The sequence below is a fragment of the Pristiophorus japonicus genome, chromosome 18 (genome assembly GCF_044704955.1).
Source record: "Pristiophorus japonicus isolate sPriJap1 chromosome 18, sPriJap1.hap1, whole genome shotgun sequence".
Classification (NCBI taxonomy): domain Eukaryota; kingdom Metazoa; phylum Chordata; class Chondrichthyes; family Pristiophoridae; genus Pristiophorus; species Pristiophorus japonicus.
The window spans coordinates 3,953,327-3,979,576 of record NC_091994.1 but is presented as its reverse complement, the minus strand read 5'-3'; the positions used below and the strand labels follow the sequence as shown (position 1 = coordinate 3,979,576).

At 51.1% G+C, this 26,250-nt stretch overlaps 1 protein-coding gene across 1 annotated transcript in view; it reads right to left on the bottom strand.

The window, feature by feature from the left end:
* Window positions 1-17,310, bottom strand: part of kcnn1b (potassium intermediate/small conductance calcium-activated channel, subfamily N, member 1b) — an 85,410-nt gene extending 68,100 nt beyond the window's left edge. Inside the window, exon 1 of the mRNA XM_070859570.1 lies at window positions 16,963-17,310. Coding sequence (XP_070715671.1) covers window positions 16,963-17,310 — 348 coding nt within the window. The remainder of the gene's footprint in view (window positions 1-16,962) is intronic.
* Between the last annotated feature and the right edge of the window lie 8,940 nt (window positions 17,311-26,250).

Here is a 26,250-nt window from a genome sequence, read left to right as displayed (position 1 = left end):
GGTATTAAATGATGGAGCAGGCTTGAGGGGCCGTATGGCCTACTCCTGCTCCTATTTCTTATGTTCTTATTGGACTGTACAGTCACCTGAGAATTCACCTATACAGTGAAGGGAAGTCTCGATTTCAAGGGACTGCCTATGTTTGGGCGTTTTCCGCACACGGCCCCTCCCACCTCCAAGCGTCCGCTCCCACCATTCACCACCTGACACATCCATCCTTATGCCCCCCCCCCCCCCCCAGGTCCCTGGGACCACCCCCCCCACCCCACCCATGGTCCGCTGAAAAGCAAACGGACCCTTTGTTACCCGAGTGGATGGTGCTCGCCTGTCAACCAGCCTCATTCTCCCACTGCCCAATAGATTGTGTTGAATGCTCCAGTGCTGCTCGAAGCAGCAAATCACAGAATAGCACAGCACAGAAGGAGGCCATTCAGCCCATCGTGCCTATTCCGGCTCTCTGTAGGCTGCACGACTGTGCGACGATCCTGTACACCCCGGGATTGGCGTTTCCAACGTGAACTTCTGCGCACACGCCCAAAACTTTGAAGACTCCACGCAGCCCGTTAAGGGGACCCCCACAACTCCCGCTCGTTCTTGCCCCGTGGTCCTGCAAATTCCTAACTTCGAGTATTTCTCCAATTCCCCTTTTGAAAGTTACTATTGAATCTGCTCCCACCGCCCTCTCAGGCAGCGCGTTCCCGATGCTGATGTACTGAATGTGCATATGTGTTGTGTTTTCTCTCTCCCTTCCCTCGTTCTGTTTCTTTTAAGATGCTGTTTATCTGTAACATCTTGCAAGTTCTAACGATTTGTGGTTTCTGCACAGATGCTGTCGGAGTGGCTGGGTTTCTCCAACATTTTCTGTTTCAGATTTTTAGCGGAAGTGGTATTTATGCTTTTTTTTTTGTCCAAAATCCCCTTCTGTTGTTCCCTTGACTGAGGGACAGGATGTCAGGGTGTCTGGTTACAGTGCTTAGTGTCAGCTCTCTGGTACTCCTGACACCTCATCCAACCATTAACTAACCACCAGGAAACGTGATCCTCTCGACAGGTATTCGGTTCCCAATACAGCCTCATATTCTGTCTCTGTGTGTGTGTATCTCTCTCTTTCTGTCTGCGTCTGTGTGTGTCTCTCTCTCTCCCTCTCTGTCTGCATCTGTCTATGTGTGTGTCTCTCTCTCTCTCTGTCTGCATATGTCTGTCTCTGTCTGTCTGCGTCTGTCTGTGTGTGTGTGTCTCTCTCTGTCTGCGTGTGTCTCTCTCTCTCTCTGTCTGCGTCTGTCTCTCTCTGTCTGCGTCTGTGTGTGTGTGTGTGTGTGTGTGTGTGTCTCTCTCTCTGTCTGCATCTGTCTGTGTGTGTCTCTCTCTCTCTCTGTCTGCGTCTGTCTGTGTGTGTGTGTCTCTCTCTGTCTGCATCTGTCTGTCTCTGTCTGTCTGCGTCTGTCTGTCTGTGTGTGTCTCTGTCGGCGTCTGTCTGTGTGTGTCTCTCTCTCTGTCTGCGTCTGTCTCGGTGTCTCTCGCTGTCTGTCTCTCGCTGTGTCTGTCTGTCTCTCACCCTAACCCTAATCCTAACCCTAACCCTCCCTCCCTCCCTCCCACGCCCCTCCCTCTTGCAAACACCCAAGCAGCTACCAGGGCTTAAGATGAGCAGAAACTATCAAGAGCTGTAATATTGAAACACAGATTATCTGGTCATTTAGCTGACTGCTGTCTGTGGGAGCTTGCTGTGCACAAACTGGCTGCTGCATTTTGCTACATTACCATACTGCAAAAGTAACTCATTGGGATGTCCTGGGGTCGTGAAAGGCGCGGCAGGAAGGCAAGTCATTCTTTGGGGGATCGTTGAAGAGTGCGAGTGAAAAGCCTCTTGGGAGCTGAGCCGATGACTGAACGACAGACACTGCCTGATATATCCTGTAACCTACAGAGTGTGACGCAGGGATCGTCTGTGGCAGCACTGGAAACATAGAAACATAGACATTTACAGCGCAGGAGGAGGCCATTACGGCCCATCGTGTCCGCGCCGGCCGACAAAGAGCCGCACGGCCCTCGGTCAGCAGCCCTGAAGGTTACATATAAACCTATGAACAATGAACAATGAAGGAAAGGCAAAGAGCACCCAGCCCAACCCGTCCACCTCACACAACTGCAACACCCCTTACACTGAAACATTCTATACTGCACCCCAACCGGAGCCATGTGATCCCCTGGGAAAGGCAAAAACCAGATAAAAACCCAGGCCAATTGGGGAAAACAATCTGTAAATTCTTCTCCGACCCATCCAGGTGATCAAAACTAGTCCCTGGCTATCCACTATATCCAGGCCGCTCAAAATTTTGTACACCTCAATGAGGTCTCCTCTCAACCTCCTCTGTTCCAATGAGAACTAAACCAGCTTATCCAATCTGTCCTCATAACTAAGATTCTCCATTCCAGGCAGCATCCTAGTAAATCTCCTCTGCACCCTCTCTAGTGCAATCACGTCCTTCCTATAATACGGCGACGCAGTACTCCAGCTGTGGCCTAACCAAAGTATTATACAATTTAAGCATAACCTCCCCTGCTCTTGTATTCTATGCCTCGGCCAATAAAGGCAAGCATTCCATGTGCCTTCTTAACCACCTTATCCACCTGGCCTGCTACTTTCAGGGATCTGTGAACAAACACGCGGTTACATCCGCGCCAGGGTGTCCTTGGAGATGGAGCACGCGGTGTCCACCGGTACGCTCGCGGCCTTCCGCGAGAGGTGGGCACCGGAGGGACTGGAGTGCATCATCACCCCCGGCAACCAAATTTTAATTTGATTTTATGTTTTAAGGTTTAATTTGTTTTAGTTGCCGGTGTTTTTTTTTTTAGTGTCCCCCTCCCCTTTTATAGGGGGCACTTGGAGAAAAAAAAATTTTAGTGCCCAAAAAAAAACTTTAAAAAAAAACAAAAACACAAAAAAACACCCCAAAAAAACACAAAAAGAAGGGCCTTGGAAATGTTTGGTGCGCCCCCCCAGATCGGGGGGACACGATTTAATGATTTAATGTTTTAATTTTTTCATAAAAAGAGTTCTGTGGACAAGCATTCCAAGGTCCCTTTGTCAATCTACAATATTAAGTGACCTACGTCTTCCTGTGTATACCCTTTCCTTATTAGCCCTCCTCAAGTGCATTACCTCAGAATTAAATTTCATTTGCCACTGCTCTGCCCACCTGACCAGTAGATTGATATCCTCCTGTAGCCCATGACTTTCCTCTTCATTATCAACCACACGGCCAATGTTAGTGTCGTCTGCAAACTTCTAAATCATACTCCCTATATTGAGATCTAGATCATTATTGTAGATCACAAAAAGCAAGAGACCCAGTACTGAGCCCTGCGGAACCCCACTGGAAACATCCTTCCAGTCACAAAAACATCTATCAACCATTACCCTTTGCTTCCTGCCTCTAAACCAATTTTGGATCTAACTTGCCACTTTGCCCTGGATCCCATGGGCTTTAACCTTCATGACCAGTCTGCCATGTGGGACCTTCTCAAAAGCTTTGCTGAAATCCATATACACTACATCATATGCACTGCCCTCATTGACCCTCCTGGTTACCTCCCCGAAAAATTCAATCAGGTTAGTCAAACGCGATCTTCCCTTAACAAATCCGTGCTGACTGTCCCTAATTAATCCTAGTCTTTCTAAATGTAGATTTATATTGTCTTTCAGGAATTTTTCCAATAATTTTCCCACCACTGAGGTTAGACTGACCAGCCTGTAATTACTCAGCCAATCCTGTTTTCCCTGCTTAAACAAGGGTACCACATTAGCAGTCCTCCAATCCTCCGGCACCATGCCCAGGTCTAAAGAGGACTGGAAAATGATGGTCAAGGCCTCTGCTATTTCCTCTTTTACTTTGCTCAACAGCCTGGGATACATTTCATCTGGGCCTGGGGACTTATCCACTTTCAAAGCTGCTAAACCCTTTAATACCTCCTCTCTCACTGTTTATTTCATCCAGAATTTCACACTCCTCCTCGAGACTCCAAAGGTGATACATTAGACGCTACATGGTTAGCGTGGTTCCCTGGTTAAAAGACTTGCATACCCCTCAGAAATATCTCAAGGAGCCTCCCATAAACTGACTTACTTTGGTACCGTCTTTCAGATGAGACGTTAAACCGAGGCCCCGTCTAACCCCTCAGGTGGATGCAAAAGAACCCACAGCCACTATTGGAAGGCGAACAGGGGGAGTTCTCCCTGGTGACCTGGGGCCAATATTTATGCCTCACTCAACATCACAAACAGATTACCTGGTCATTATCACATCGCTGTTTGTGGGAGCTTGCTGTGCACAAATTGGCTGCACGGTTTCCTACGGTACAACAGTTCTAAAGTACTTAATTGGTTGTAAAATGCTTTGGAATGTCCTGAGGTTGTGAAAGGTGCTATAGAAATGTAAGTTTCTTCTTTACGTTTAAATCTCGGCACAGTCTCCACTGCTCACTGCGCCTGCTTCAATTCGAAGTGGAACTGAGTCAAACAAAGCAGGAGGGTCACAGCTTTAAGGTCCCGCGTTAACTGATCCCCGTGATAGAGCAGACTACAATTGGCCTTATTTTATTCATTCTCGGGATGTGGGCATTGCTGGCAAGGCCGGCATATGTTGCCCATCCCGGTTGTTTCAGTGTATTATTGGATTCAATGCAATATGGCCATGGAGAATAATAATGGGACTGAGGGTGGAGATGTCTCCGGGCCCAATGGTTTCCACCTTAAGGAATCAAAAAAAACATAGGTGACAAAATTGTAGACGTGTTAGAATTCTCTAGGCTCGGGAATTGTAAAAATACAAAGAAGAACATAGGAAATAGGAGCAGGAGTCGGCCATTCGGCCCCTTGAGCCTGCTCCGCCATTCAATGAGATCGCGGATGGTGTCTTTGTAACCTTCCATGGAACCTTCAAAAGGGAAGAGACACAAATTGGTGTGGGGGCGGGAGAGGGTCGGAGGGTTTCTGCCGAGTGCTGGTTACAGATGCTCTGGGCAGGGGAAGTTTCAGAAACCTGACCCATCAGAGGCCAACGTTGGATTCCGAGTGTGTCTCATACCCATGACCAACAGCGACAAATTGGCTTTATGCAGCGCGTTTAACACGAGCAACGCCCCAAGGTGCTTCACAGGGATGTTAATCAGACAACAAACGGACAATGGACGGGATATTAGGAGGGGAGGCTCTAAGCTTGGTCAAAGAGGTGGGACCCGAGGAAGGTGTGAAAGGAGGAGAGGCGGAGAGGTTCAGCGAGGGGATTCCAGAACGGAGGCAGCCGGGGGGCACGGCCGCCAACGATGGGGCGGAGGGAAAGAGTCAGGAATGCATGTCCGAATTCCCGCTGTGCCATCCCAGCGCTGGGGTCACTGCCAAACAACGCCTTCCGATGGGACCACACGGCGCTCTCCCCCGGTGACGCCCCGTGTGATCAATCGGCCGTGGGTGGCACCCTGCAGTTACGGCAGCACAAGCACCTGTCAGGGGAAGGTACAGTCCCCCAACTGGGACACAAGTGTCAGCATCGGGCACCGCGGGCGAGAAATGGGAACAAGAACAAGATCCATCGAGGTGGCACCATTAGTCTGGCAATCGGCACAAAGCACCTCAGAGACAACATCGGGCACAAAGCATGAACAAGAGAATATTGGGAGGTTGTCAAAGCATGGTCTCAGAGACAGGTTTAAATAAGCTTTTGAAAGGGTCCAAACTGCCAATTTTCAAGCTCCCTCTACACTGTCCCATCAAACACTCCCAGGGCAGGTACAGGGGGTTAGATACAGAGTAAAGCTCCCTCTACACTGTCCCATCAAACACTCCCAGGGCAGGTACAGCACGGGGTTAGATACAGAGTAAAGCTCCCTCTACACTGTCCCATCAAACACTCCCAGGGCAGGTACAGCATGGAGTTAGATACAGAGTAAAGCTCCCTCTACACTGTCCCCATCAAACACTCCCAGGGCAGGTACAGCACGGGGTTAGATACAGAGTAAAGCTCCCTCTACACTGTCCCATCAAACACTCCCAGGGCAGGTACAGCACGGGTTAGATACAGAGTAAAGCTCCCTCTACACTGTCCCATCAAACACTCCCAGGGCAGGTACAGCACGGGGTTAGATACAGAGTAAAGCTCCCTCTACACTGTCCCATCAAACACTCCCAGGGCAGGTACAGCACGGGTTAGATACAGAGTAAAGCTCCCTCTACACTGTCCCATCAAACACTCCCAGGGCAGGTACAGCACGGGGTTAGATACAGAGTAAAGCTCCCTCTACACTGTCCCATCAAACACTCCTAGGGCAGGTACAGGGGGTTAGATACAGAGTAAAGCTCCCTCTACACTGTCCCATCAAACACTCCCAGGGCAGGTACAGCACGGGGTTAGATACAGAGTAAAGCTCCCTCTACACTGTCCCATCAAACACTCCCAGGGCAGGTACAGGGGGTTAGATACAGAGTAAAGCTCCCTCTACACTGTTCGTACAATATGCTTGTACCTCAGTCTAAGAAGCATGAAGAGCTGTTGAAGACAGTGATAAATACGAAGCAGTCCTGGTTTATTTTGGTGGCTGCCCTTTTCAATCAGGCACAGTACACGAACGTTGAGAAGCAACAGCGGGTGGGACAGGTATTGGAGGACGAGGAGCTGACAGGTTAAGGACAAAGAGCGGGGGTGTGGGACTGAACACGACTCTTCTTTTAAAGAGCAGAAGGGCCTCCTTTGTGCTATAGGTTTCCAACGACTATTCCAATGCACTCCTGGCTGGCCTCCCACTTTCTACCCTATGAAAACTAGAGATGATCCAAAACTCGGCTGCCCCCGTGTCCTAACTCGCACCGAGTCCCGCTCACCCATCACCCCCTGTGCTCACTGACCCGTGTCCTAACTCACACCCAGTCCCGCTCACCCATCACCCCCTGTGCTCACTGCCCCGTGTCCTAACTCGCACCGAGTCCCACTCACCCATCACCCCCTGTGCTCGCTGACCCGTGTCCTAACTCACACCCAGTCCCGCTCACCCATCACCCCCTGTGCTCGCTGACCCGTGTCCTAACTCGCACCGAGTCCCACTCACCCATCACCCCCTGTGCTCACTGACCCGTGTCCTAACTCACACCGAGTCCCGCTCACCCATCACCCCCTGTGCTCACTGCCCCGTGTCCTAACTCACACCGAGTCCCACTCACCCATCACCCCCTGTGCTCACTGCCCCGTGTCCTAACTCACACCGAGTCCCGCTCACCCATCACCCCCTGTGCTCACTGCCCCGTGACCTACATTGTCTCCCGATTAAGCAACCCCTTGATTTCAAAATTCTTATCATGGTTTTCAAATCCCTCCATGCCCCTCGCCCCCTCCCTATCTCTTTAATCTCCTCCAGCCCCACAACCTTCCGAGATATCTGCACTCCTCTAATTCTGACCTCTTGAGCATCCCTGATTGTAATCGCTCCACCATTGGTGGCCGTGCCTTCTGTTGCCTGGGCCCCAAGCTCTGGAACTCCCTCCCTAAACCTCTCTGCCTCGCTACCTCTCTTTCCTCCTTTAAGACGCTCCATAAAACCGACCTCTTTGACCAAGCTTTTGATCACCCACGCTAATATCTCCTTATGTGGCTTGGAGTCAAATTTTTTATCTCATAACACTCCTGTGAAATACCATGGGAAGTTTTACTACGTTAAAGGCGCTATATAAATCTGAATTGTTGTTGTTGTTGATTCTATGAAAAAGAAAATGTTTACACAAACAAAAGGAGCGATACAGAGCAACGGAGGAAGGAAATAAGAAATGCAAAAACGGAATATGAAAAAACTTGCAAGGAATATTAAAGCTAAGATTAAAGGTTTTTATAAATATATTAAATATATTAAAAGCGCGCACTAAGGGAGATTATGGGCCCATTAAAGGCAGATGCTGAGGAGACTATAATGGATAATATGAAAAATTAAATTACTTGTTAAATGAATACTTTCTATTCATTTTTACAGCAGTAGAACAGGACAAAATATCATCGGTTAAAATCGAAAGTAAGTCAAGCGGAGGAACTTTTTATTAATTCATTTTCGGGATGTGGATGCAGCTGGTGAGGTCTGCATGTATTGCCCATCCCAATTGTTTTATTATTTAATTGGATTTAATGCAAGTTTAAGAATGGTAATGGAGAAAATGTGACTTAAGATCTTCAGGGCCTAATGGTTTACAACCCAGGGAGTTAAAAGAAATAGGTCAGGAAACTGCAGATGCACCAGTGATCATTCTGTAGACTCAAGAATTATACCGTTGTATTGTAAAAATACAAATAAGAACACTCGAACACAGGAAATACGAGCAGGAGTAGGCCATACGGTCCCTCAAGCCTGCTCCGCCATTCAATATGATCTTTGACCTCAGTTCCACTTCCCCCCTGCCCCGCCCCCACAGCGCCCCCACCCCCTCCCCACACCTCCCCACCCCTGATCTCCATTTCCCTCAATTCTCTTAGTATCTAAAAATCTAGCGATCTCTGTCTTGAATATACTCAACGACTGAGCCTCCACAGCCCTCTGGGGCAGAGAATTCCAAAGATTCACCACCACCCTCTGAGCGAAGAAATGTCTCCTCATCTCAGTCCTAAATGGCCGACCTCTTATCCTGAGACTGTGACCCCTGGTTCTAGTCACCCCAGCCCGGGGGAAACATTCGCCCTGCATCTACCCTGTCAAACACAATGAGAATTTTATACATTTCAATGGAATCACCGCTCATTCTTCTCAACTCCAGAGAACACAGGCGCAATCTACTCAATCTCTCCTCATAGGATAACCCGCGCATCCCAGGAATCAGTCTGGTAAACCTTTGTTGCATCCCCTCTAATGCAAGTATATCCTTCCTTAGATACGGAGAAAAGAACTGCACACAATAAATGTCACTCCATTGTTTAAGGCAGGAGAGAGAAAGCAGAAAACTACAGAGTGGTCGGCTTAACACCAGTTTTTGGGGAGGTTACTGGAATCCATCACCAGGGACAGAGTGACTGCGCACTCAGACAAGTAGGAACGGATCGAAGATTCAACATGGGTTTGTGAAGGTTGGGTCACGTTGGTCGCGTCTAGTTGAATTTTTTGATGAGGTCACTATCGGCAAGGGCAGACATAGACGGCGAGGTCCAACACTGCCTCCAGTATGCCAGCGCAGCCTTCGGTCGCCTGAGGAAGAGAGTGTTCAAAGATCAAGCCCTCAAATCTGGCACCAAGCTCATGGTCTACAGGACTGTAGTGATACCCACCCTCCTGTATGGCTCAGAAACATGGACCATGTACAGTAGACACCTCAAATCGCTGGAGAAATACCACCAACGATGTCTCCGCAAGATCCTGCAAATCCTCTGGGAGGACAGAGGCACCAACATCAGTGTCCTCGACCAGGCCAACATCCCCAGCATTGAAGCACTGACCACACTCGACCAGCTCCGCTGGGCAGGCCACATTGTCCGCATGCCCGACACGAGACTCCCAAAGCAAGCGTTCTACTCAGAACTCCTTCACGGCAAACAAGCCCAAGCTGGGCAGAGGAAACGTTACAAGGACACCCTCAAAGCCTCCCTGATAAAGTGCAACATCCCCACTGACATCTGGGAGTCCCTGGCCAAAGACCGCCCTAAGTGGAGGAAGTGCATCCGGGAGGGCACTGAGCACCTCGAGTCTCACCCCCGAGAGCATGCAGAAATCAAACGTAGGCAGCGGAAGGAGTGTGCGGCAAACCTGTCCCACCCTCCCCTTCCCCTTCCCTCAACGACTATCTGTCCCACCTGTGATAGAGACTGTAATTCCCATATTGCACTGTTCAGTCACCTGAGAACTCACTTTTAAAGTGGAAGCAGGTCTTTCTCGATTCCGAGGGACTGCCTATGATGATTATGATGATGATGTCGAGGGATGTTAATTATATGGACTTCCAGAAAGGATTTGATAAGGTTCCACACAAGAGATTAGCGGGTCGGTGACAGAGAGTGGGATGTACTGTGACTGGTAGAATGTGACAAGTGGTCTCCGGGACCTCAGCTTTTCACAATATATATATTGAGCACAAACGAGTAGCACTTTTACATACAGAGGGGAGTGGGAATCGGAACTCCCTTCCCCCAAAACCTGGGGGGGGTGAGGGGGCAGGGGGTCAATTGAAAATTTCAAGGCTAATGGATACCCGGCCGAAAGGGCTCAATAATGAGGACAGGTTATACAGACGAGAATTGTATTCGCTCGCGTTTAGAAGATTAAGCAGTGATCTAATCGAGGTGTTTAAGACGATTAAAGCATTCGATAAGGTAGATAGAGAGAAACCCTGGCCTGCTAGACCATCAGCGGGCCCGGGCCATTGGAGGGAGCAGCGTGTGGCGGTATACCACTGCAGGGAGCAGCGTGTGGCGGTATACCACTGGAGGGAGCAGCGTGTGGCGGTATACCACTGCAGGGAGCAGCGTGCGGCTGTATACCACTGCAGGGAGCAGCGTGTGGCGGTATACCACTGCAGGGAGCAGCGTGCGGCGGTATACCACTGCAGGGAGCAGCGTGCGGCGGTATACCACTGCAGGGAGCAGCGTGTGGCTGTATACCACTGCAGGGAGCAGCGTGTGGCGGTATACCACTGGAGGGAGCAGCGTGTGTATACAGGGAGCGGCGTACGGCGGTATACCACTGCAGGGAGCAGCGTGCGGCGGTATACCACTGCAGGGAGCAGCGTGTGGCGGTATACCACTGCAGGGAGCAGCGTGTGGCGGTATACCACTGCAGGGAGCAGCGTGCGGCGGTATACCACTGCAGGGAGCAGCGTACGGCGGTATACCACTGCAGGGAGCAGCGTACGGCGGTATACCACTGCAGGGAGCAGCGTACGGCGGTATACCACTGCAGGGAGCAGCGTACGGCGGTATACCAGTGCAGGGAGTAGCGTACGGCGGTATACCACTGCAGGGAGCAGCGTGTGGCGGTATACCACTGCAGGGAGCAGCGTGCGGCGGTATACCAGTGCAGGGAGTAGCGTACGGCGGTATACCACTGCAGGGAGCAGCGTACGGCGGTATACCACTGCAGGGAGCAGCGTACGGCGGTATACCACTGCAGGGAGCAGCGTGTGGCGGTATACCACTGCAGGGAGCAGCGTACGGCGGTATACCACTGCAGGGAGCGGCGTACGGCGGTATACCACTGCAGGGAGCAGCGTGTGGCGGTATACCACTGCAGGGAGCAGCGTACGGCGGTATACCACTGCAGGGAGCAGCGTACGGCGGTATACCACTGCAGGGAGCAGTGCGTGCTGCTGCAGGAGGCGAGGGCTGTGAAGCCAGGTCGCTGATTGCAGTGCGGGCAGGTACAGCAGGAGGGGCGAAGGAGCAGTGAGAGATTGTAGAGGGAAGTGACCGGGGCCCAGGAGAGGCGAGGGCCCAGGGGCAGCACGGGCCCAGCCCACACTGCGATATGTGAGCGCACTAGGTCCGTGCAGCAGAGCAGGTCTCCAGTCGCCTTGGGTAATCCTTGCCACTGGACCAAGACCTCGCTCTGTCAAGCCCGTGTGGTGGCTGGTGTGCAACGGCCACCCCACGTTAAAAAAATCCACGCACAGGCATCTTCCACCTTTCAGGATGTAGTTCGGGATCTGGAATATTAGGTCCTTTATTGAAACACCTGAGAACTCATCCCTTTTTGGCGTGGAAGCAAGTCATCCTCGCTTCGAGGGACTGCCTATGATGATGATGATGATGATTTCCTCTGGTGGAGGGAGTCCAGAACAACAACAACTTGTATTTATATAGCGCCTTTAACATAGTGATACCAAGGTGCTTCACAGGAGTGTTATGAGATTAAAAATTTGACACCGAGCCACATAGAGAAATTAGGGCAGGAAAGAGGTGGGTTTTAAGGAGCATCTTGAAGGAGGAAAGAGAGGTAGAGAGGTGGAGAGGTTTAGGGAGGGAGTTCCAGAGCTTGGGGCCCAGGCAACAGAAGGCACAGCCACCGATGGTTGAGCGATTATAATCAGGGGGCTATCTCGGGAGTGGGGGGCTCGGGGGGTTGTGGGGCTGGAGGAGATTACAGAGATAGGGAGGGGCGAGGCCATGGAGGGATTTGAAAGCAAGGATGAGAATTTTGAAATCGTGGCATTGCTTACCCGGGAGCCAATGTAAGTAAGTCAGTGAGCACAGGGGTGATGGGTGAGCGGGACTTAGTGAGGGTCAGGAGACAGGCCGCCGAATTTTGGATGAACTCTAGTTTACGTAGGGTAGAATGTGGGCAGCCAGCCAGGAGTGCGTTAGTCTGGAGGTAACACAGGCATGGATGAGGGTTTCAGCAGCGGATGAGCTGAGGCAGGGGCGGAGAGGAGTGATGTTACAGAGGTACAAGGCAGCGGTCTTGGTTATGCTGCAGATATATGGTCGGAAGCTCATTCATGGGGACATAATCTTAAAATTAGAGCCAGGCTGTTCAGGGTGATGTCAAGAAACACTTCTTCACACAAAGGGCCGTGGAATCTGGAACTCTCCCCTAAGATGCTGTTGTGGCTGGGGGTCAATTGACAATTTTACAACGGAGATGAATAGATTATTGTTGGGCAAGGGTTTTGAAGGTAGATGGAGTTAAGATACGGATCAGCCACGATCTAATTGAATGGTGAGACAGGCTCGAGGGGCTGAATGGCCTCCTCCTGTTACTGTGTTCCAGACCAAAACAAGACAAGACAAAACTGCTTCATATTTGCCGCTGTTGTGGCTCACAAAGATTCTGGGAGATCATCAGGAATTTGGATAATGGTTGGCACTGTACCTGTATTGAAGTATTTATGCATTTAATTGTACAGCAAGAATGCATTGTACTATAGGCACATTTCCAGTAGCATGAAAGAAAGACTTGCATTTCTATAGCGCCTTTCACGGCTTCAGGATGTCTCTAAGTGCGTCACACCCAATGATGTACTTTTTGAAGTGCGCTCACTGTTGTAATATGGGAAACGCGGCAGCACAGCAAGCTCCCACAAACTGCAACATGTTAAATGACCAAATAATTTTGGTGATGTTGGTTGAGGGATACATATTGGTGAGAACCCCCCTGCTCTTCTTCGGAGTAGTAGCCGTGGGAACTTTTACGTCCACCCGAGAGGGCAGAGGAGGCCTCAGTTTAACGTCTCATCTGAAAGACAACACCTCCGACAGTGCAGCACTCCCTCAGTACTGCCCCTCCGACAGTGCAGCACTCCCTCAGCACTGCCTCTCCGACAGTGCAGCGCTCCCTCAGTACTGCCCCTCCGACAGTGCGTCGCTCCCTCAGTACTGCCCCTCCGACAGTGCAGCGCTCCCTCAGTACTGCCCCTCCGACAATGCAGCGCTCCCTCAGTACTGCCCCTCTGACAGTGCAGCACTCCCTCAGTACTGCATTTTACTGTTTGCCTGGATTATGTGCTCATGTCTCTAGTGTGGGGTCTTGAACCCACAGCCGTCTGACTCCGAGGGCGAGAGAGCTACCCACTGAGCCACGGGTGATGTGCACGTGAATGAAATCGGGAGATAGTGCAGAATCAGAAGCCCGTTCTGCACCTTACCGAATTTATTTCTCATTTGAGGTCAACGGAAAAGGCGATCGGGCTGGGAGTAAAACCAGCTGCCGATTTGCTCGCGCCTGATTTTTCGTTACGTGGAATTCCAATTTCAGCCTCTGAGTCTGGAACAAAACGCCGCAGCTTGGCAGGACCTTCGGTGACTTCCAATCGTTTCCCTGCTCCCGATATACTTTCTGAAACATTAGCTGAAGAAACAGTGGCTTCCTGGAACAGTAACGCGCTCATGACCCGCGTCAGTATTAATGCGCGAATCGCACAGCGAGATCGGGGGACGCAGAGTTACACCGTGAGTTGCAAATCCTGCAACTTGTTGCTCGATTCACATCGTTCGCCCTCAGCCTCCCCATTACTTTTAATAACCTGCTGGATTTGCACATTAATCTCGAATTTAACAGCGTAAGTGTGTGGTAATAGTTAATGCAAAATCAATCGATACCTCCGGCCCAGAAAAGGAACAATTTCACCTCTTCAATCTCGGAGATTTAAAACAAAAATTACATTGTAAAATTCTACATTTATTTCTTACTTTTCCCTGTCGTAATTTTTTTCTCTCTCTCTTAATCCAACATTCTTTCCTACATTACAACAGTGATTACACTCCAAAAGTACTACACCGGCTGTAAAGCGCTTTGAGACATCCGGTGGTCGCGAAAGGCGCTACAGAAATGCAAGTCTTTCTTTCTTTTTCCCTCTCTTTATTTCTCTTTCTGTACCTGATTTGACTCTAATTCACCATCGTTCCTCTGTTCCTTTCTCAATCCTTCGATTTCCAGGGTTAAGGAGACAGACTGTCAGGGCCACGATTTACCGAGGTCTCAGGCTGCCCCCCCGGCCAGAAGGACAAAGGGGAGAGGTCTAACCAGCTAGATTTGGGCCGCGGGGTTTAATGGTTTAGAAGCAAGAATTTATTTCTCTGTTGTGACACTGTAGGAAATGTGCAGTAACCGTCCTCCAGGATTAACTACTCAAAACAGGCACGGTCACGCTCGGAGAGACTTCCCACCTTGGATACTGCAAGGTTTCATTGGCTTGTGCTAGCTGCTCTATTGCACCTCACCAAGGGGCCATTACTGGTGCGTGAGGGAGCATCACAGCTGAACCAGATCCTCCCCTCGCCTCATGTCCTTTCATCCCCCACCTTCAACACTCACTCCCTCCACCACCTTCAACACTCACTCCCTCCACCACCTTCAACACTCACTCCCTCCACCACCTTCAACACTCACTCCCTCCACCACCTTCAACACTCACTCCCTCCACCACCTTCAACACTCACTCCCTCCACCACCTTCAACACTCACTCCCTCCCTCCACCACCTTCAACACTCACTCCCTCCACCACCTTCAACACTCACCCCATCCACCACCTTCAACACTCACTCCCTCCACCACCTTCAACACTCACTCCCTCCACCACCTTCAACACTCACTCCCTCCACCACCTTCAACACTCACTCCCTCCACCACCTTCAACACTCACTCCCTCCACCACCGGCGCACCGTGGCTGCAGTGTGTACCATCTACAAGATGCACTGCAGCAACTCACCAAGGCTTCTTCGGCAGCACCTCCCAAACCCGCGACCTCTACCCACTAGAAGGACAAGGGCAGCAGGCGCATGGGAACACCACCACCTCCACGTTCCCCTCCCAGTCACACACCATCCTGACTGGGAAATATATCGGCCGTTCCTTCATCGTCGCTGGGTCACAATCCTGGAACTCCCTCCCTAACAGCACTGTGGGAGCACCTTCACCACACGGACTGCAGCGGTTCAAGATGGCGGCTCACCACCACCTTCTCAAGGGGCAATTAGGGATGGGCAATAAATGCCGGCCTTGCCAGCGACGCCCACATCCCGTAAACAAATAAAGAGCTTGCAAACTTCCCAACAAGGATTGCTGTATAGCCATCAGGGGGTTGAATCCCAGTTGATTATCTTTCTCCCCCCCCCCCCCCAAACTTGCGGTCATTGAGGTCAATTATGTCCCCCCCCATGCTCCGCCCCCCTCCCCACACGCCACCCCCATGGTATTCTAGTGGAGTTAGACCCTTCTGGTCTGAGTGCCACCGAGGAACAGGAGGAGGCCATTTGGCCCCTCGAACCTGTTCTGCCATTGAACCACATCGTGGCTGATCAGTATCTTAACTCCACCTACCTGCCTTGGTTCCATATCCCTTCACCCTAACCCTAACCCTTGCCTTATAAAAGCCCAATCTCAGTTTTGAAATGTCATTTACCGAAGGTTGCTTCTTGCAACTACCTCTGTGGAGGAATCACCTGCTATTCTGGCCTGTGAGACTGCCTCAGATCTGGGTGCGTGTGTCTGCTACACTGCTACCATCGGATATCGTCAATGTGTGAGTCAGTGTTTGATTTAGAACTTTTACATTGACAACTAGGGGTCTCATTGAACATTTTGGTCACTATCTGTACATTGATTGCCCAACCCCGCCTCCCCGGGGTCATTAAGGATCAGCCACACAGTGTGTTGGACTGGAGTCACGTGTGGGCCAGAGTGGGTAGGGGACCGAGCAGGTTCCCCATTCCTGGAGGACATTCGTGAATCAGTTGGGTTTTTATGACAACCCGACAACTTTCGCAGTCAGTTTCTCCTGCTTGCCAATGTAATGTATGCACCTGTGAGGATGCTCAGAGGTCTGTAGAGCTGCTGATCTATCAGTACGCTCGCGGCCTTCCGCGAAAGGTGGGCGTCAGAGGGACTGGAGTGCATCATCACCCCCGGCAACCAAATTTTACCTCATGTCTAAAGTTTAATTTGTTTAAGTTTGTCGGTTTTAGTGACCCCCCCTTTTAGCCAGGGGGCACTAGTATTAAAGTTTGCCATCTAATTTATCCCTACAATAAGGGGGCATTTCATTTACAGGTGCAACTAAAATAGTTGTAGAGCTGTTGAGTTGGGAGTGCCTTAGCCAGTCATGTGATGTTCACAAGACTCAATAAAACCCCAGCCAGTTCGGGGGATCCACGATGGGGCAGGTGGTTGTGAGCCTGGTGGATGAACTGGTAATGTGTAGTGTGATTGTTAAACCTTTGCTAATAAACCAACTAGTTCTTTAATAGTAATGTGTTGCTATGAATTCTTCAGCAAAGAACCCATGGAGCAAATACATTAGTCAACAAACTCTGGTTGAACTCAATTTAACAACTTGCCTCGGAGGCCTGGGTCTCTGTTTTTACACAATTCGGGGGTCTTTACTGTGAACGTGTGCCTGGGGAGGGTGGGGGGGGGGCACGCGGGGTTAGATTTAGGGCCAAGGCTGAAGGCTGGGTCTGGGGAAAGTCTTTTAGGCACTGCGTGTTCATTGAAAGAAACAGGCTAGACTTACCTTGGTATAAACTCCCCATGACAATTCTGTCTCTGTCACCATAACAACAATCCCAAACATTCCAAATATCAGTGCGTAATCACTGAGCCGTTTCCGTTTCTCAAACAGGGCCCTCCGGTGTCCCAGCTTGTGGCCGATGTTCTGTGACTTTTTGGCCGACTTCCTGCCTTCGTTGACCAAGCTGTCGTTGGAGATGTTGTTCTGGTCGGGTTTGGAGACCACCACCTCCAGGCCCGAATTGGTCTGCAGGGGCTGAGTCTCGGAGTCCAGGTCATGGAGGTTCCTGTGCGAGGTGCCGAGGCTGCTAAGGGGTCTCACCACCCCGCCGTTGTATTTGCAGCTGGTCATGGCTATCTCAGTGAACGGGTTGCTCTCACTGAAGCTGTGTTTGGACCCTGCATGGTGCAAGTGATGGAAGTCACTAGTGTTCACCTGGAGGTAGACCAAGGAAAAGAATTTGAGGGCCAACAGTAATAATAATAATAACTTTCATTTATATAGCGCCTTTAACGTAGTACAGGTTGAACCTCCCTTACCCAGAACTCCCTTATCCAGAACCACCCCTCGTCCAGAACCATTCCCGGCCACCGGGTGGCACATGCGCAGAACTCCGACATGAACAAATTGAAGTCCTTCCTCATTGTCGACTCCCGCAATCGCTGGCCTGACCCCGCGATCCACCGCACCGCCCCCCCCCCCGCCCAACACCACGATCACCCTGCCGCACTCCCAGCCCCAAGCCAGCCAGCCCCGATATCCCCTTGCTCAGTACCTGTACCATCCAATTTACCGTGACCACCCCTCGTCCAGAAAAATCCCTTATCCAGAACAGGCTGGGTCCTGTAAAATGTCCCAAGGCGCTTCACACAGTGTTGCAAGACAAAACAGATAAATTTGACACCGAACTACAAAAGAACAAATTAATGCAGATGACCAAAAGCTTGGTGAAAGAGGGAGGTTTTAAGGAGCGTCTTAAAGGAAGAAAGAGAGGTAGAGAGGTTTATGGAGAGAGTTCCAGAGCTTGGGGCCCAGGCAGTTGAAGGCACGGCCACCGATGGTGGAGCGATTATAATCAGGGATGTACAAGAGAGCAGAATTTGAGGAGCGCAGAGATCTTGTGGGGTTGTGAGGCTGAAAAATATTACAGAGATAGGGAGGGGTTTGTAAACAAGGATGAGAATTTTGAATTTGAGGAGCTGCTTAATCGGGAGCCAATGTAGGTCAGCGAGCACAGGGGGTGATGGGTGAGTGGGACTTGGTGCGAGTTAGGACACGGGGCAGCCGAGTTTTGGATCATCTCTAGTTTACGTAGGGTAGAATGCGGGAGGCCAGCCAGGACTGGGTTGGAATAGTCAAGTCTAGAGGTAACAAAGGCATGAATGATGGTCTTGACACCTCTGAATCAGTTCGATGTAACACAATGCTGCTCGGGCTAACCCTGTGACAATGCAGGAACAACCTTTAGAACTCATTGGCTTCAAACTCCTTCTAGACTGAATTATTATGACGCCACAAAGGGGGTTTCCTGGAGAAGTAAACTCTGGGTCAGAAGGCTGTGGGTTCAAGTCCAACTTCAGGGACTCGAGCACAAAAATCTAGGCTGACACTCCCAGTGCAATGCTGAAGGAGTGCAGCACTGTCGGAGGGGCAGTACTGAGGGAGTGCTGCACTGTCGGAGGGGCAGTACTGAGGGAGTGCTGCACGGTCGGAGGGGCAGTACTGAGGGAGTGCTGCATTGTCGGAGGGGCAGTACTGAGGGAGTGCTGCATTGTCGGAGGTGCCGTCTTTCAGATGAGACATTAAACCGAGGCCCCGTCTGCTCTCTCAGGTAAACGGAAAAGATCCCATGCTCACTATTTGAAGAAGAGCAGGGGAGTTATTCCTGGTCTCCTGGCCAATATTTATTCCTCACCTAAAACACTGCCGTTTGTGGGAGCTTGCTGTGTGCAAATTGGCTGCCGCATTTCCCTCCATTACACTTCGAAAGTGATTGCAGTGTAGAGAAGTAGGACATTTATAGAGGAGGCTGCACCCTACTGTTTAAAATGGTCAGGGAATGGCTTCCCAAGATCCTAGAGTGACATGGTGCATTGTGCGTTAATTACAGCCCACAAATACAGACGTCTGGATGAGTCGAGAGTGTTTGAGCATCTTCACCACATGTCAAAAAATAATTGTTGGAGATCTGAAAAACGCATCTTGCTTTCAGGCTAATTATAGTTCACGGACTCAAACTCTCAGACATCAAACCCCAAATTATACAGCATTTGCTCTGGAAGTCTGCAAAATATGGATGTAAAATGTCACACAACCTGCGCTTTCACAGCGAGATGTAATCACTACAATTCACACAAGTGACCATGCTCTCAACATGTCTAGTTAAAGACCCTCGCACTCTTAACCTTGTGTGTGGCATGGACACCAGTCCAAACTGACCGGTTATTATGGTGTTTCTGGGGTCAGAGCACTGGGAGGTAAATGGTCAGCAATCGGACACATGGGGATAGATCGTGACTCGGTACAATAGTGTCAAATACATCATAACTACTTTCACAGCTCTCCCCATTTCTATTTCCAGTGAAGTCAATGGAAATAAAATTCCTGGGATGTGGGCGTCGCTGGCAAGGCCGGCATTTATTGCCCATCCCTAATTGCCCCTTGAGAAGGTGGTGGTGAGCCGCCTTCTTGAACCGCTGCAGTCCGTGTGGTGAAGGTGCTCCCACAGTGCTGTTAGGGAGGGAGTTCCAGGATTGTGACCCAGCGACGATGAAGGAACGGCCGATATATTTCCCAGTCAGGATGGTGTGTGACTGGGAGGGGAACGTGGAGGTGGTGGTGTTCCCATGGGCCTGCTGCCCTTGTCCTTCTAGGTGGTAGAGGTCGCGGGTTTGGGAGATGCTGCCGAAGAAGCCTTGGCGAGTTGCTGCAGTGCATCTTGTAGATGGTGCACACTGCAGCCACGGTGCGCCGGTGGTGGAGGGAGTGAGTGTTGAAGGTGGTGGAGGGAGTGAGTGTTGAAGGTGGTGGAGGGAGTGAGTGCTGAAGGTGGTGGAGGGAGGGAGTGTTGGAGGTGGTGGAGGGAGTGAGTGTTGAAGGTGGGGGATGGGGTGAGTGTTGAAGGTGGGGGATGGGGTGCGGGCTGCTTTGTCCTGGATGGTGTCGAACTTCGAGAGTGTTGTTGGAGCTGCAACTCATCCAGGCAAGTGGAGGGTGTTCCATCACACTCCTGACTCCTGCCTTGTAGACGGTGGAAAGGCTTTGGGGAGTCAGGAGGTGAGACACTCGCCGCAGAATACCCAGCCTCTGACCCGCTCTTGTGGCCACAGTATTTACATGACTGGTCCAGTTCGGTTTGTGATCGATGTTGATGGTGGGGGGGAGATCAGCGATGGTAAAGCCTTGCAGGTGGTGGAAAGGCTTTAGAGAATGAGGAGGTGGACATGCCTATTGGTCCAACCTTCCCTCCAGTCAACCAAGGGAAAGGTTGTACACCCTCCAGGACTGCCCCGGTGTCTCCAGGAATTAAAGATTAATCTCATGGACTCCGCTGGGAGCAACACTGCAGATAAATCACACGGGACATTTAAAAAATTGTGCTTTAAAAATGTTTTCTTTGAGCGCTTTTGTTTATTAGTTATAAAAAATATTGGAGATGGGGGACAAAACGCTGTTTGACTGACAGCCAAGAATCATCCAATCGGGTAATGAGTCTGTTCGCTTTCCAATTTGCTGGGAGGGCGGGGCACCGTGAGGATGGACACGTCAGGCGGCCAATGGCGGGAGAGTGGGGGGGGGGGCGGGGTCCTGCAAGGCGGGCAGTCATGTGATGAGACATCCAGGAATACACCCAACCAGAGCAGCCGACCCGACATGGGGTCCGTTCGAGGCGGGAGGGCAAAGTGGCAAAATGTACGCAGCTGTTTCAGGAACGCACCACGTCATTTGGTCTTTTTTGGTGAGCGGGGTTGAAGGCCAATTAGTGAAGTTATATTCAAAACTTTAAAATATGGGAACACAATAACAACTTGCATTTATATAGCGCCTTTAACGTAATAAAATGTCCCATGGCGCTTCACAGGAGCGACCATAAAACAAAAACAACATTTGACACGGAGACATTGAAAGAGATATTAGGGACAGGTGACCAAAAGCTGGGTCAAAGAGGTCGGTTGTGAGGTGCGTTTTAAAGGAGGAGAGAGAGGCGGAGAGGTTTAGGGAGGGAGTTCCAGAGATTCGTGCCCAGGCAGCTGAAGGCACGACCGCCAATGGGAGAGCCTTTAAAAAAAAAAATCAGGAATATTCAAAAGGCCGGAATAGGCTGACTAAGTGCGCAGAGGACTAGGGGGATTAGCAGGAGATTACAGAGATAGGGAGGGGCGAGGAGGTCATTGAGGGATACGAGAACACGGATGAGAATTTTAAAATCGAGGTGCTGCTTAACCGGGAGCCAATGTAGGCCAGCGAGCACAGGGGGTGGTGGGTGAGCGGGACTCGGTGTGAGTTAGGACACGGGCCAGCGAGCACAGCGGGTGATGGGTGAGCGGGACTCGGTGTGAGTTAGGACACGGTCAGTGAGCACAGGGGGTGATGGGTGAGTGGGACTGGGTGTGAGTTAGGACACGGGGCAGTGAGCACAGGGGGTGATGGGTGAGTGGGACTGGGTGTGAGTTAGGACACGGTCAGTGAGCACAGGGGGTGATGGGTGAGTGGGACTCGGTGCGAGTTAGGACACAGGGCAGTGAGCACAGGGGGTGATGGGTGAGCGGGACTCGGTGCGAGTTAGGACACGGGGCAGTGAGCACAGGGGGTGATGGGTGAGCGGGACTCGGTGTGAGTTAGGACACGGGGCAGTGAGCACAGGGGGTGATGGGTGAGCGGGACTCGGTGCGAGTTAGGACACGGGGCAGCGAGCACAGGGGGTGATGGGTGAGCGGGACTTGGTGTGAGTTAGGACGTGGGGCAGTGAGCACAGGGGGTGATGGGTGAGTGGGACTCGGTGCGAGTTAGGACACGGGGCAGTGAGCACAGGGGGTGATGGGTGAGCGGGACTCGGTGCGAGTTAGGACACGGGGCAGTGAGCACAGGGGGTGATGGGTGAGCGGGACTCGGTGCGAGTTAGGACACGGGGCAGTGAGCACAGGGGGTGATGGGTGAGCGGGACTCGGTGCGAGTTAGGACACGGGGCAGTGAGCACAGGGGGTGATGGGTGAGCGGGACTCGGTGTGAGTTTGGACACGGGGCAGCAGAGTTTTGGATGAGCTCAGATTTACGGAGGGTAAAATGAGACCAGCCAGGAGAGCGGTGGAATAGTCAAGGCAGTCAGCGGAGGGCGACAGTGTAGGATGTAGATTCCCGCTGGCTTTGATGACTTAAACCGCTGCCCCTCTTGTCTCCAGTGCGAACCCTGCCGCAGATCGATTACCTCATCATGGCACTGCGCCAGATTCCCAGAGTACCCATCACAACCCCGAGACATAACTGGCCAATTACAGCACACTTATCTAACCAGCACAGATCAATTAAAGGCCGCTAATTAAACCGCACTCCCTTATTTGATGCCGATTATATTGTAGAGCAAAGAGTGAGCCAATATAAATCTGATATCAATACCTGCGGCTACAATGGTATTGCAGCAAAGATGACCAAACGCTCCAGACATCTGGAGTGTTTCCTCCCACAGGAGCTGGAGGCCATTCAGCCCCTCGAGCCTGTTATACAGGAACAGGAGGAGGCCATTCAGCCCCTCGAGCCTGTTACACAGGAACAGGAGGAGGTCTTTCAGCCCCTCGGGCCTGTTCCCCCATTAATCAGACCACGGCTGATCTGTATCTTAACTCCATCCACCCGCCCTGGTTACATAACCCTTAATACTCTAAGTTTCCATTGACGCCCTCCCTTTCCCCCCCACCCCTCGACCTCAACAGCTTTTTGGGGGAGAGAGTTCCAGATTCCCACTGCCCTTTGTGTGAAGAAGTGCTTCCTGACATCACCCTGAATGGCCTGGCTCTAATTTGAAGGTCCTGCCCCTTGTTCTGGACTCCCCCCACACATCACCCCCCTACCCCCGCCTCTAGCCTCTGTCAACAACATAGACTCTCAGCCAATCATGCTCTCCACTTGCCCCAAGTTACAATCAGGACTCTTGATTCGCTCTCTGTTTTATCAAGACTACTGTGGTCATTGATCCCCGAAACCTATATTATTCCTTGTAAGCTCCCACTGCATCACCCCAAACTCTCCTCCTGTACATGGTTTGCAAATAACAGGGTACATTTTACAATGAGTACAACATGCACCACGGCACAACCCCTCTGCCCAGAATCCTGATAAACCCGCCTGTCCTATCAAACTCTGATAGCTAGCGAGTAATATTCTCCCCCTTACCCCGAATAAACAGTGACTCTGTACAGTTACACAGTGAATAATACTCTATCCCAGCACTGCCTGTGTATCAGGCTGACAGGCACAGCTGACAGTTGTTGCTGGAGGAATCAGGAATATATATCAGGCAGGGCTGCTTCTGCACGGTCTGTTTTTCCCTGGAAGATGATTACATAACGGAGCGGACTGTGAAGGAGGTTTGCTATGTGGGGCAGCTTGCTCACTCACCACAATAATATTTATACAAGGCACAGGATCCGACAGTCCCTGTTTGACACAACGCCAGCCTTCAGCAGCAACACAGCGATCTGTGAGGAGCAGGTATTGATGCCGGGTTCCGCAGCCACTGCAGAGCCTTGCAGTCAGCCCTCGCCGCAGATTCAGTCACTTCCTGCAACAGTCAACACACCGCCAACCAGTCACCTGCCTCCAAATTCTCACATATAGCACCATGTGATTAGACCAAGATTGTTATCGGGGTTTTGTTGCATTGAAAGTGGCTGAGAAAAGAACTGCTTTACATGCGAGCCATGGCTGTGCTTGCCATTGCCGGCAGGGTGGGTGTGTGAACATCTCTCATCAACTGTGAGACATCAGAGGCACGCCGACAGAATATCTGCTCCCAAACATGGATTCTGAGAGAGAACTGGCCTGTACAATGATAGAGTACACAGCTAATGGGTACAGGTCTGTCACTGTATAACACTGGGGTACAGTACAGCTGGGTACAGGTCTGTCACTGTATAACACTGGGGGACAGTACAGCTGGGTACAGGTCTGTCACTATATAACATTGGGGTACAGTACTGGTGGGCACAGGTCTGTCACTATAACACTGGGGTACAGTACTGGTGGGCACAGGTCTGTCACTATATAACACTGGGGTACAGTACAGGTGGGTACAGGTCTGTCACTGTATAACACTGGGATACAGTACTGGTGGGTACAGGTCTGTCACTGTATAACACGGGTACAGTACTGGTGGATACAGGTCTGTCACTGTATAACACTGGGGTACAGTACTGGTGGGTACAGGTCTGTCACTGTATAACACTGGGGTACAGTACTGGTGGGTACAGGTCTGTCACTGTATAACACTGGGGTACAGTACTGGTGGGTACAGGTGTGTCACTGTATAACACTGGGGTACAGTACTGGTGGGTACAAGTCTGTCACTGTATAACACTGGGGTACAGTACTGGTGGGTACAGGTGTGTCACTGTATAACACTGGGGTACAGTACTGGTGGGTACAGGTCTGTCACTGTATAACACTGGGGTACAGTACTGGTGGGCACAGGTCTGTCACTGTATAACACTGGGGTACAGTACTGGTGGGTACAGGTCTGTCACCGTATAACACTGGGGTACAGTACTGGTGGGTACAGGTGTGTCACTGTATAACACTGGGGTACAGTACTGGTGGGTACAGGTCTGTCACTGTATAACACTGGGGTACAGTACTGGTGGGTACAGGTCTGTCACTGTATAACACTGGGGTACAGTACTGGTGGGTACAGGTGTGTCACTGTATAACACTGGGGTACAGTACTGGTGGGTACAGGTCTGTCACTGTATAACACTGGGGTACAGTACTGGTGGGTACAGGTCTGTCACTGTATAACACTGGGGTACAGTACTGGTGGGTACAGGTGTGTCACTGTTTAACACTGGGGTACAGTACTGGTGGGTACAGGTCTGTCACTGTATAACACTGGGGTACAGTACTGGTGGGTACAGGTCTGTCACCGTATAACACTGGGGTACAGTACTGGTGGGTACATGTCTGTCACGTCCGGACCGGGGTCAAACAGGGCTGCGTCATCGCTCCATCTTCCTCACTGCCATGCTCCACCTCACAGTCAACAAGCTCCCCGCTGGAGTGGAACTAAACTACAGAACGAGTGGGAAGCTGTTCAACCTTCGCTGTCTCCAGGCCAGGTCCAAGATCACCACAACCTCTGTCGTTGAGCTGCAGTATGTGGACGACGCCTGCGTCTGCGCACATTCTGAGGCTGAACTCCAGGATATAGTCGATGTATTCACCGGGGCATATGAAAGCATGGGCCTTACGCTTAACATTCGTAAGACAAAGGTCTTCCACCAGCCTGTCCTCGCCGCACAGCACTGCCCCCCAGTCATCAAGATTCACGGCACGGCCCTCGACAACGTGGACCATTTCCCATATCTCAGGAGTCTTTTATCAACAAAGGCAGACATTGACGTGGAGATTCAACATCACCTCCAGTGCGTCAGTGCAGCCTTCGGCCGCCTGAGGAAAAGAGCGTTCGAAGACCAGGCCCTCAAATTTACCACCAAGCTCATGGTCTACAGGGCTGTAGTAATACCTGCCCTCCTGTATGGATCTGAAGCATGTCCGATGTAAAGAAGGCACCTCAAGTCGCTGGAGATATATCACCAATGATGTCTCCGCAAGATCCTGCAAATCCCCTGGGAGGACAGGTGCACAAACATCAGTGTCCTCGACCAGGTTAACATCCCCAGCATTGAAGCACTGACCACACTCGATCAGCTTCGCTGGGCAGGCCACATAGTTCGCATGCCAGATACAAGACTCCCTAAGCAAATGCTTTATGTGGAGCTCCTTCATGGTAAATGAGCCAAAGGTGGACAGCAGAAGAATTACAAGAACACCCTCAAAGCCTCCCTGATAAAGTGCGACATCACCACTGACACCTGGGAGACCCTGGCCATAGACCGCCCGAGGTGGAGAAAGTCCATCCGGGAGGGCACTGAGCTCTTCGAGTTTCAGTGCAAAGAGCGTGAAGAGGTCAGGCACAGGCAGCGGAAGGAGCGCGCGGCAAACCAGCCCCACCCACCCCTTCCCTCGACGAATGTCTGTCCCACCTGTGACAGGGTCTGTGGCTCTCGTATTGGACTGTTCAGC